This window comes from Musa acuminata, chromosome BXJ1-3 (assembly GCF_036884655.1).
Source record: "Musa acuminata AAA Group cultivar baxijiao chromosome BXJ1-3, Cavendish_Baxijiao_AAA, whole genome shotgun sequence".
NCBI lineage: Eukaryota > Viridiplantae > Streptophyta > Magnoliopsida > Zingiberales > Musaceae > Musa > Musa acuminata.
The window spans coordinates 10,094,583-10,107,377 of NC_088329.1; the positions used below are offsets into that span (position 1 = coordinate 10,094,583).

At 41.2% G+C, this 12,795-nt stretch overlaps 2 protein-coding genes across 2 annotated transcripts; one reads left to right on the forward strand and one right to left on the reverse strand.

Annotated features, from left to right (window-relative positions):
- The first annotated feature begins 231 nt into the window (after positions 1-231).
- LOC135622615 (tetraspanin-7-like) lies at positions 232-3,890 on the forward strand. Its single transcript, XM_065124622.1, has 2 exons — positions 232-960; positions 3,306-3,890. Exons 1-2 carry the CDS (start codon positions 460-462, stop codon positions 3,624-3,626), a joined length of 822 nt encoding a protein of 273 aa, XP_064980694.1. The 5' UTR covers positions 232-459; the 3' UTR covers positions 3,627-3,890.
- Positions 3,891-5,068: 1,178 nt separating this feature from the next.
- Positions 5,069-8,923, reverse strand: LOC135622624 (very-long-chain aldehyde decarbonylase GL1-2-like). Its single transcript, XM_065124635.1, has 11 exons — positions 8,691-8,923; positions 8,405-8,619; positions 8,091-8,323; positions 7,767-7,986; positions 6,939-7,060; positions 6,533-6,789; positions 6,335-6,442; positions 6,018-6,224; positions 5,812-5,922; positions 5,557-5,730; positions 5,069-5,441 (listed from the first exon to the last, which is right to left on the reverse strand). Exons 1-11 carry the CDS (start codon positions 8,739-8,741, stop codon positions 5,286-5,288), a joined length of 1,854 nt encoding a protein of 617 aa, XP_064980707.1. The 5' UTR covers positions 8,742-8,923; the 3' UTR covers positions 5,069-5,285.
- Positions 8,924-12,795: the final 3,872 nt, after the last annotated feature.

Below are 12,795 nucleotides of genomic sequence, written 5' to 3' on the forward strand. Positions count from 1 at the left end.
TACGTCATCGACCACTCGCCTCTCGGCCCGACACATCATCATGAGTCTTGGGACCCAGAGCATCATCCAATCAAGCCGCTCGGACACGCGCACCGCGTAAAGGTTTTGCCCACCTCTTCGCTAGGCTGGTTGTGTTAGCACAATGCCGACCTTTGTCCAGCTGACTTCTTGTATCCGCGGCGCGTCAAACATTTCAACTCGGAGACCACTCGGAAGAGCCGATACTGCCTAACTCGGTGATCCGAACTCGGAACCCACCCGGAAAGGCACAAACCTTTCTTCCTTCCTAAGTCGTAACTCCTGCTTCCCCCTATAAATATTCCCCATCTCTTCCACTACACTCTCTGTAGTCTCTCTCCATCCACGAACTCTTCCCTTCTTCATCGTCGGTTTCGGATCCCGAAGCAGCGTTAGAGGGAGAGAGAGAGGGAGAGAGAGAGAGAAAGAAAGGGGGCAAAGATGGTTCGGTGCAGCAATAACATGATCGGGGTGCTCAACATCATCACCTTCGTGCTGTCGATCCCCATCCTGAGCGCCGGCATATGGCTGGGTAGGCGCGCCACCACGGACTGCGAGAAGTTCCTGCAGGGCCCCGTCATCGCCCTCGGCGTCTTCCTCCTGCTGGTCTCCCTCGCCGGCGTGGTCGGTGGCTGCTGCCGTAACTCCTGCCTTCTCTGGCTCTACCTCTTCGTCATGTTCATCCTCATCGTCCTGCTCTTCTGCTTCACCGTCTTCGCCTTCGTCGTCACCAACAAGGGCGCCGGCGAGGCCGTCTCCGGCCGCGGGTTCAAGGAGTACCGCCTCGGCGATTACTCCAACTGGCTCCAGAAGCGGGTCGAGAACAACAAGAACTGGAAGCGGTTCAAGAGCTGCCTCCAGGACGGCAAGGTCTGCCAGAGCCTCCAGCAGAACAACCAGACGTGGGAGCAGTTCATCAACGATAACCTGTCTCCCATCCAGGTTTGCACACTCTTGCTGATTGATTCCACAAAATCCCTCTGAAAAATCTCCTCATTCTTGCTTTTAATCAACGTCTTGATTATTCTTATATAACTCTAGGGTTCCTTTGCTTGTTGTTACTGGGAAGTTAGGGTTCTGAAGATGTCCATTTGTGCAAATGTCTCTGGTCTTCTAAAGATACTATCTTCCAGATCTGGGTTTCTTGGATCTCCATTCTTTTCCCCCTTCCCGTGAAACCACCCGCATCACAGTGGGCTTCTTAAAACTTTGTTTTCCCCATTCTGTCTTGATTCTAGTGTTCTAGCATTTTTTTATGACCTTACCATGATAATCCATTCTTGATTACTCTAGCTATGTTTCCGATTTCATAGATCCGGGTTCTCTCTCTCTCTCTCTCTCTCTCTCTCTCTCTCTCTCTCTCTCTCTCTCTCTCTCTCGGCACACGAAGAACAGGTCTTTAAAGAATATGGGATCTTTGAGACATGGCGGTCTCTCTTTTTTTTGCATCTAAAATGCTCGTCTTTTTTTATCAGTACTGCAGTTCCACTATATAGATTTTGTTCTTGAAATATGGGTTTGACCAAGATGACTTATTATTGGTGAATTATATGTATGGGATCATAACTGATAAACTCTGGATATTAGCTAAAGAACCGTAGAGATGGGAGAAAAAGAAGAAAATGAAAAATGTTGGCACTCATCTACGGTTTCTGTTCATCGAGATTGGTGTTTTTAATTTTGGTCCTATAATTTAATTACTTAATTGTACAAGTCATACTTGCAACTATGTTCTTCTTCCTTGTGTTTGTTTATTTCATTTTACTATTCTTTTCTGCAAGATTTTACTTGGTATATCATTACTTATTATCATTTTTTTCAAAAGCAATAGCTATACACAAATTATCGTGGACCATTTGATTTTCTGTATGGTTTATATTATGGTCCATTGAAATTAGGGTTTCCTATTGAGATGCTTGTCAAGTTCATCAGAGTGTCACTTTCTGTTTTGATGGCATTCATTTGTTTGAATCAAATGATTTGATTGGGAAACTTTGATTGAGCTATTAAAATCCATATTGCAAAACTATGGGGAAAGATCATTTTTAATCAGCCCCTTGAATCAAGAGTATCATTTGCTGGAAGAAGTTGAAAGAGCTACACTCGGTGTATGACATATTTTCAACTTCTTCCTTGTTCTTGACTCCACCTGAAGCCTCCTTACTCTTTTTATTTGTAATTTTCTTTTCCTTCATTTGGCCTATTTTGCAATAGAAATTATCTTTATCTCTATTCAGACATCATAATACCATAACATAGGTCAGAACGTTCTATTGTCTTCTTCTTTTATTTTGAATATGACTCGCAAGACAACTTAGAATAGACTTTCAAAAACATAGCTGATACGCCATCCCTATAGGAAAAAACAAGGCAAATCTGGTGCAAGAGGCTACGGCCAATGTGGGTATAGGAAGTGTCATCTCTCCTCCCAGCCAAAACAATTTGCAAACTTCTATTGAAGTACCTTTGGACTTGGAGAAAATGCTATATATCTTTGGTTGCTATTACAGCAAATACTTCTCATGTGGGTTTTCATTGTTAGTCAAACTATGGAACCATTATTACTTTGACCCTGATACCTAACATGTTTGGTTTTTGCAACTGATAAAAGTATTAGTTGCTCATAAAATTCTGTTCATTATGTGTTCGTATGGTGTTGTTTCCTTGTGATGTATATTTTACATTTATTGTTGCAGATTGTCCATATTGATCTGTCCGCACACTGATTCACAAAACCATCATATTGATTTGAAAGCTGTTTAAATTAGTCAAATGTTAAATAAAGTTCACCAAGTCTATTTTGCAGCTGTTGACAGTTTTTCATTTCTGTTGGTATCTTAAGCTTTCAATTTGTCGATGTGCTAGCGCACTCGTCTCTGTCTTTGATCTTTCTTTGTGAGTGTGTCCTGGTGTTGTTATTCATAAACGCTACATTTGAGCACCATTATATAATTGAATGTTTGCCGTACTGACTATTGCAATATTATATAAGTGATCAGTCTACACGCATTCAGATGATTTTTGTTTTAACTGCAACTTGCCATGTGCAGATTCCCATTAAGCTTTAAGTATTGCTAGTCTAGTTTAGAGATGAGACCTCTTCTGATGGTAAAGATAGAGGATCTTGACTAAACTGCTTTTAATAGGTTAACATCCCATATGAGGATACCTTTTCAAAGGTTTTGCTTAAAAAAAAAGAACATATTATGAAATGTGATGGTAATCAATATGTTGATATTATCTTCATCTTGTTTCCCTACTCAGATAATGTTTTCTTGTTTGGACAGTCTGGATGCTGCAAGCCTCCTACAGCTTGCAACTTCATCTATGTGAACGAAACCTTCTGGACTAAACCCGTTGGCTACAATTCATCGGATATTCCAGATCCAGACTGCAACACATGGCAGAACGACCAGTCGATGCTCTGCTATGATTGCCAGTCTTGCAAGGCTGGGGTCCTTGCCAACATCAAGAACGACTGGAAGAAGGTTGCTGTTGTTAACATCATCTTCCTCATCTTCCTCATCGTCGTGTACTCTGTTGGATGCTGTGCCTTCAGGAACAACAGGCAGGACAATGCTTACCCGAGATACAAACCGTACCCTTGAAGAATTCCTCATCGTCTTGCCTTCTGCTGCTCCTAGTCCTGGTTCCTTTCTGTATATCCTGGTCAGTTCCTTTCCATTGCAGGAGAGTGTTCTGATATACACATTTCTTGGTTGCTGCCTGGGATTTCATTTTTCGTTATCAGGTACTACTACTTGACAAGGTTTTCACTACCTTGATCTTCTGGATTTAGGTTGGACGTATGGATTGCTGTTGAGAACTATTGCTTATTTCAGAGTTGACTATGTGATAATCTTTTACTTTTAGCCATGATGTTCGCCTTCAAAATAATCTTTGTTATGGTTATTCCCCATACAAAAGATGCTTATTGATTTTAGGCAAATATTAGATATGAGTAGGTATATGACCGTATTTTTTGCTTTCATCGAAAATCATGTTCAAGTGATGGCTTTATAGGAGCAAATCCCAGTAGGGACATCAAGGATAAGGGATATGACCTTCAAACAGTCTGATACTTTTTATGTCGGAGGTTCAAAATTAGTAGTTTATAAAATCATATCTATAATAATATTTAAATCCAAGTTAAGTATACACAGAATGCATTCGATTTATTATCGATTTTTGGGTATGGGATTAAGTTAGAATATTACAAACAAATGGAATGATATGAAGTTGATAATGAACGATGAGGTACAATGAGGACGTTATTATTTGTATTTCTTTTTTTATTTATTTATAATCTCACGTTAAGTAGTATGAATGTTCCTAAAGTTTTTTTTTTGGTAAATAGATATATGATCCTTAATTTATAATTTTTTTAAAAAATTCTTACTATATATATATATATATATATATATATATATATATATATATATATATATATATATACTCCTCTTAATCATCGAAAATGATATAAAATGATAAAAAAAGATAAATAATAAAATGAGACAAACTAGAGATCAAAGAAAATATGAGAAATAGTTTTTGTTGTTTATTATAATAATTTTAATATTTTTAAAATTATGTAATTTTGTAATAATCCAAAAAAAACACTTCTGGGTCAATTGATAAAGAAAGTCAGTAGCATGTGCAAGCGATGATTAATATTTTCAATAATAATGTGCACAAATAGTAATGTGCACATTAATAATAATGTGCACAAGTGGAGGAGGTTATGATAAAAGTAAAAATAAAATTAAAGAGGTTGTGAATAATAAAATTTTATTTTAGTAATTTTTTAAGAGTATATGTATGAATAGTAAGAAAAAACTTCAAATAGTAAACTACTATAATAATGTTGAGGTCATTTCAATTATTCATTCATCTCTAAAAAGAAAAAGAAAAGAAAACTACTGGGCCCCATGACCTGGTCCACATGCGAAGTCCGTTCAAAGCCGCGCCAGTTGCTAAAGACTCTGCAGTGAGTGAGAAGGTCTCGGAAGCTGGGAACGACTCCTTCCTCCACTAACACGAGTCTACCATATGCAACAACATGCCTTGCTTTTATTATGATGATAAGTTCCACACCTACATGTAAAAGAATTTGACGAGTTGATGCCAACTACGAACTCGGAAATCTTGGATTACAGTTGCAACATCCACATGCGAGAGCTGCCGTAGCGTTGCTGTCAACCTGAGAAGGGAATACGTACGGAAAGCAAAGGAACACGAATCTGCCGTTTGATGACATCACCTCCGCCTCAAACCGGCGTCAGGCCATGCTTCAGTGCAGCTTTCCACACCACGTCGATGCGGTCGACGTCGATGGCGCCCACCTCGTGGTGCGTCCACCCTTCGAGGTAATGAACCACTCCACCGGCGTGGCAGGCGTGAACCACTCCTCGCTCCATCGTGTACTGTTCCATCGCCAAGCAAACACCAAACAAGGAAGATGGTCAGCGGAGCCAAGAACTGAATTCCTTTGTTCTCTTTCGATATGCATTTCGCAGGCGATGAGTAGGTTTGCACTACCTCACACGATCCGAGACCTTGGACATCCTTGGGAAGCCTCATGGCTGCCAGGCTTCCATAGGTGCAGTCCCTCCTGAAGCCAATGATGGGAGGCACCACGAACTGGTGGAAGTGCGTGCCCGGCGGCGCCCATCGCTGCTCCCTCGGCGACATCCACTTGCCAACGATCCATGTCTGCACCAACACCGGAGCTGGTTAGCTAATAGAAGTTGGATTATTCGAACCCCTCGTGCACTCATCTTCTCGTCTCTCCACCTTGCAATTTTGTGCTGCTTGGCACTTGGTGACCTGCACGAGATGGTGTTGGCAGTCTGCCGGGGCCTCCTTCTGGATATTCAGAAATCTTTCGGCCGATAGAGTCAGCATCTGTCGACGTTATCCAGTTGAGAATCAGTCTCGAGAGATTAGATTTCTGCATCCTATCGATGCAATGAACCAATGGCGATGAACTAATAACTCACTAGAACTCGGATGTTCTTCCTGCAAAGATACAGTGCGATCGCTCTTCCAAGCTTGGAGGTGGCCCCTGTCAGGAACACCTCCTTCGCATCCCTGGGGATTTCGTTTAGCATCACGGCTGCCGTCAAGGTGTTGCCATGGACGACTCGAACTCTTAGATCTGGATGTTTGCTGACGAACAGTGTCCCGCCACCGTTAAGCGATTCATTCTATCGACAATATTGTGCCAACTCAATTAGCAAATGGAAATGTCAGGGCAAACGAGTTAGCTAGCTAGTAAACAGAGGAACTCCAGTAGAAATAAGTGAAACAGATCGACTTTGTTCAGTGCTGCGAGACTGAGGACTTTGACTCCCATCTTATCTGCCCTCAGGATGGCCAGTTCGATCTGGTTATTGATGCCCTTCCTGGCGAATGGCAAGAAATACTGCAACCAATCGAATGATGGATCAGCTCGGTTTGTTTTCGTATGACAACATAATGGAGAAGAGAGGAGCACTTGGGGACGGACGACCACCTGAAATCCATATCTCGGGACTACCCACGTCTGGTGTAGCCGCCCTCTCAGGTTGTAGAAGGACAGCAAGAATGTCTTGGACAGAGCCCACATTACGAGCATGGAGAAGAAGGCGAGCGGCCAAAGGAAGAACAGCAGAGGGTTGGTGAAGAACGGCATCGAGGAGGCCGATCGGAACACGAAGGGCACGTGCACGGAGGAGAAGATATCGACGACGTGCGCGAGGAAGACGAAGTCAGGGACTCGGTCGTTCTTCCCTGCATGACAACACCAGTTTTCTTTGGCATGAAACATGACAACAAACAAGAGCCGATGCCTGTCACTTCACATCCACTCCGATCTGAGTTGAAAACATGCTCATCGATGTTCAGATCTTGCACTGGAAAAAATGTATGGAAACACACACCTGCGCTAATCTCCCGTTGCAAGTCCCATGTCCTGCTATTCACTGTCTTCCCGAGTAGATCAAAAAGAGGCATGAAAAGGCAGAAGTTGCAGTTCTTCTCCTTGTGGTGGAGGCTTAGATATCTGCAAGAGGACACAAAAAAATGATCTCAAAACCAGGACAAATTACAGTATCGCTTTTTAGTCGTATGTCCTTTGGAGGATCCAACACTTGCTGCTTCGTGAAAAAGGTAATCAAAGATCGAACTGGTTCTTACTCGAAACCACGACTTGTTACCCAAGTAAATTACTGCGCGCAAAGGCTTCGATGGCGGTGCATGTCCACTGTGGGTCAAATTGAATGGAAAACAGTACATGCAGTGTGGGGGTGGGGGGAGGAAACATGTGGGTCGCAGCATGATGATGATATCACAGTCATCACGCTGTTTCATATGTGCGCATTAAAGAGCAAATACAGCCATCGTTGTTTCTTCTATTCCCTCATTCCTAGATGTGGACATACGCACCCGACCTAATTGCATGGTCATAAAACCAAGCAGAAGATGCGTCCATGAATACCCAGGTGATCATAAATTTGTGGGGTTCAGCGGTACAGGTTGTTTCAACGAGGCGAGAGATCCTCGAGTGGAGCTGTTTCATCTCTTTGGTTTCTATGCACAAAGAAATGGCACCATTGGATGCACGATCATTACAGCGGACATAAATTACAGTGCACAGAACCTAAGATAGAAGACGAGGAGGCTCTCCTTTGGATTGTACGCGGTCATTGCAAGGTCATGTGAGTGACATAAATTATTTGGAGGGAAGGGTAGGGGACGACAAGACTTACGTAGGGGAGTAAATGAGGTATCTGAGGAAGGGCAGGGCCTGCAGCAGCCGAACAGGGAACACCTCCACGTTGCTGTATCCCATGCACCTCAGGAAGTCGAAGACGAAGACGTACCCGTACACCAACCCAACCGAGCCACATCCCATCAAGAAGGCGCCGAGCAGCGGGGCGGCCATAACCGCGCCCAACACGAGGTGCTCCAATGGCGTGCCAAACCCAGCTGGTCCAGAGGGCGGGAAGAAGACAACAGCGTCACTTAATGGCCATTAAATGTATCGGGAAACGGGGCAGTGGCCACAGTGTTGTGTTGCCTTTGCCTTTTACCTGTCATCGGCGTTGGTACGGGGGAGGCGTGTTGGATGGAGTGGTAGTGGGTGAAGAGGGAGCCGCTGTGGAACCACCTGTTCGCCAAGTAGAACACAGGCTCTGAAACGCCCACATGGAGCAGCAGCGCGATGATGCACCCTTGGAGTCCCAAGATAGGGAGCTCCTCGAGGGGAGGGGCGTGGTGGGAGATCATGGATCCGAGGAGAGCTTGCAGGATGAGGAAATTATCCCTGGACGAAGAGGAAGAAGAAAGAAGAAGAGAGGAGTACTTCGGCTGACCTAAGCAGGAAACTTGGAGGTTTAGAATCTACCAGTCCCATTCGTTGTCTATCTGCTTGAAGTCGACGCCTTCGTTGATCACCCGGCGCTTGCGGGTGAAGAAGAGCATGTTGGTGAAGGAGTACCAGAGCTGGTACGTGAGGCTCCTGAGGCCGAAGAGAATTAGAAGGTGCAGCGACCACCCGACTGACCTCCCATCTCTCCATTCGCAAGCAGCCTTGGCGACCAGAGGCCCGTATAACATGTACTGCAAGACCAACGCTTAAACCAAGTACCGAGACGAGCACATTGAAGAATGCATGAGGGAAGTATGCTTGCCTTGTAGCTTCCCATGTTCTCCCATGGCCAGGAAGATAAAGGGGCACCCATTTCCTCTGCGAAGTAGGCAAGAGAGGGAGAGAGAAGCTTGGGTTGGTCTCCTTTCTCCCTCTCTCTCTCTCTCTCTCTCTCTCTCTCTCTTTCTCCCACAGAGCTTGTGTAATGCACCGTTGCACCTCTTTGTCTCTCTCTCTCTCTCTCTCTCTCTCTCTCTACATATAAGTGAAGAATTCTACCTAAACACCCGATGAAATGATCTTTGCGAGTAGGTATTAAGTAGGGAGATCCCGTAAAACGTGGAGTTTCCCAAGCACGCACCCGAGGTCACATAGAGTTGGCAGCTTCGTTGCTTTGCGAAGCTTGGCTTGGCTTGGCTTCTTTACATATTCTGTGGTTTAAAGAGTGTCCTCGAAAGCCACAACGTATTCAATATGTCACAGTCAATCCCCCAAACATGTCACGAGGGTAAGCAGACAAGTTGCTCTGGATTCAGCGCAGAACCCCACACATCTCATTACAGCTGCTTTAATGGGTATCCAGTTGCCCTTCCAGTCGCCACCAGTGCTTGATGGATTGGCTTGGGGCTGAGACTGTGACTCCCTTCTGGGTTTGTGGAAGTCTATCGATTAATGCTCTTCGATAATGAAGGGGAGAAGATGATCTTGATACCAAAAGAATACAATTAATATGATCTATTCTACCACTTGTTATATACAGTCACAGTTATTAGACCAAATAAACTACAAGAAATAAAACTTCCATTTGAGCCAAACTAAACCTCAATTCTCTTATCTGATTTTTTTTCTTCTATTTTTTCGAAATATATTATCGAAAAACATGACATCACGTAATGTAAGTTCTGATACTGTTCCTAATTCATTAACCTTCAACTTACCAACCACAAGAAATATGTAATAAAAGATTATTTTAATTCTATATTGGATAAAGAGTAAGTAGAGTTTGCATTCATTCCCTACAAATTATAGAGTTGAAGACTTGTCAAGTGAGAATAATTCATTGAGCGTTAGATATATCGTCAAATCATTTTTAGGGCATACTGAATCTTCATGCACACAGAGGGAGTTTGAGGAATAGCGAGCAGCCAAATCTGAAAGTAATGATGGAGTATATTATTATTATTATTATTATTATTATTATTATTATTATTATTATTATTATTATTATTAAGCATGAAAAGAATCTTCTCCGATATTACATCAAGAATTCAAAGATTCTATATCGATTTCTCGTATCCACATCAATGAATTGACTTTAATTCGATATCTCGATATCGTGAGTCTCACCCTACTTTAAAAATAGCATATAATTATATAAATAAAAAGTCTCTATCTAATATATATATATATATATATATATATATATATATATATATATATATATATATAATTTCTAGAGAGAACTTTATGGATTGATTATATTAGATCAATGAATGGCATTTAATTTGGACATCAATTAGGGAGATGACAAGTGACGCGGATCGAGAATTACTCGGTCATGGGAAATTTAGCAATGCACAAGGGACATTAATTGTGGATTTCTCTTTTGCCACCCATGAGAGGACGAAGTGAAGGCAAGGATAGGAGGAGCGAAGGTACCCTTGGGATTAATGACGTGCTTTTGGCACAGCATTATCGGGTAGGTAGACCGCCCTCCTATTCTTTGACTCACTACGAGTGGCATTGATTTGGTGGAATGAAGTATTAATAATAAAAGAATGAAGCATTTTAATCTGGATTTTATTTTCTTATATTCAAGTTTAGTCCAATAAATGTCAAGATCCGATCGATGGATGGAGCAAATCGTATGTGGCCAAGTTTAATGAGGGTTAGGTTGGATATATCACATCAACTATATGCATACATGTCGCCCATAGTCACCTATATTCTGTCAAAATAGATAAATTAAACTATCATGTCAGCAGTAAACTAAATCTTATCGAGAATATTCTTTCAATTAAAAATAATATTGGATTTTTTTTATTTAATGTAGCACTCTGTTTATTCTCTCAAAATGTCCTTTATTTTATAGAAGATGATATACTTATATTTTCATTTCATCCTATTGCCTTTGCTCCTTGCTCATTATGACTCTCTTGGCTAATGCATCGTTCGACTTTCGATGATTATAATCATGCACTTATGATGGGATCGACGATGGTCCCTCTTCCTCTATCTTCTCTCTTTGCTTCTCAGGTCTTCTCGAGCTCTAGCTTTGCACCTATCTTGCTATCATCCACTATATCCTCCTCCACACCATTGGTCATTGTCATGCTCTCACCTCTCTCCTCTATGATAACGATAATTATTATTGAAATTATTTATGTGTATGAGATGAAGAGAGTTCTCATGTTATTGATGATTTAAATACTTATATAACATATATTAAGTTTGTCCCATAACTTGGAAGCTTAAAATTTTGGATTGAAATGGTATATGATGTGATATATGTTAATCTTGATTAATTTGATTCAAATTAATTAGTATAGGATTTTTGATAGTTGTGACACCCTTTATCGTAGCTCTATCAGGACTTCCCCAACTTGAGAAAGAAGCAAAGGTGGCATATGATATAACGGATTATCTGCCAGGAAGCTTTGTTGTAACAATATTCTTCCCTTCTACTAAGACTAACAATATTAATCATGCAATTCATGATTATATATATCAATAGTTACAAGATGTATATATATCGTTTGCCATTGGACATATCACATTCATTAGAGTAATATGAGTATTTATTTTTGTTTTTAGTGACACATAGAATCTTTAATTGTGATAGGTAGGTGATGTAGAGATCTTCTATACGCGGCTAACAAATGACATGATAGATAATAAAAGCATTTGGCCTTTACATCACTTTCGGATTTTGTATGATTTGGGTAAATGATGTTTATATCTATTTGCCCAATAGAGATTAAAAAAAAATCAAAAAAAGAGTCCGATTATATATATATATATATATATAATTTCGCCCTCAGATTAGCGAACTTAAGTCCATGGTTAAATTGATGTCTAATATAAATGTATATTAACACATTTTAGTATACTTACACTGATGTATATTTTAATATATTTATCATTGATATAACATATATATCGTGTAAATAATATAATTCGCTCTCTTCCCTTTGACCGCTGTCCTGCTTGCTTGCCTTGTTCTTCAGAATCCTTGTTTTTTCTCCAGAATTCATCGAGTGCTTGACCGCAAATCTTTGATGCTTTGCCTGTTTGTCTCTAAAGATCTGCATTTTGGCTCAAGTTATCGGTCGGGTAGTGTTTTTCTTGGAAAATGGGTTCTCAAAATTTGTTCCGCGGATTGATCCAGGGCTCGTGGTTTGGGCGATTCTCCCCCTCCCTCGCCAAGAAAATAGGGTTCCCTGTGCTTCCTTTTAGCCCCTGTTTTGATTGATCGTAAATCTTTGCTGCTTTGCCCGTTCGTCTCTGAGAAATTTGCGCGCTGATTGGAATCCGTTGATCTGACGATGTTTCTGGGAATGGTTTCAAGAGTCGGTTGATTGGTTGATCTAGGGTTCGTAGTCTCGACGCTTCTTCCCATAAGCTACTCTCAGAACCCCAACGCCCCCCTTTTCTTTCAGACAATTCAGTTGGATATTTGTTTGGATTGCAAGTCTTTGCTGCTTTGTCCGTTTATCTCTAAAATTTTGCATTTTGATTGAATTTGGTCGACCGATGATATTTTTCTCGGAAACGGCTTCGAGATGTGGAAATGGGGCATGAAGGAGGTAAGAAATCCTCAAGATTCTTGATTTTAAGCGCATGTTACTTTGAACTTAGTGGTAGCATCAGTGTGGTCTTATAAAGACTCGGACTCGGCCATGGATTGAATGTGTGGAAAGATGTCAACTGATATCTGATATATGGTTCACTTTTCTGTTTTCTGCAAGTTTCTTGTTGTTTGTTCTTTGTTACTTCTCAAGATAAACATTGGATAACATGCACATATAATTTGGTATAATCATGTTGCTGCAAATTGTTTCCTCATTTGATGTATAATCGTTAGAGCCTATTTACCAGTGGATAAACCATCTTAAATTATCATATCAGCCACAACCTCTTTGGACTTT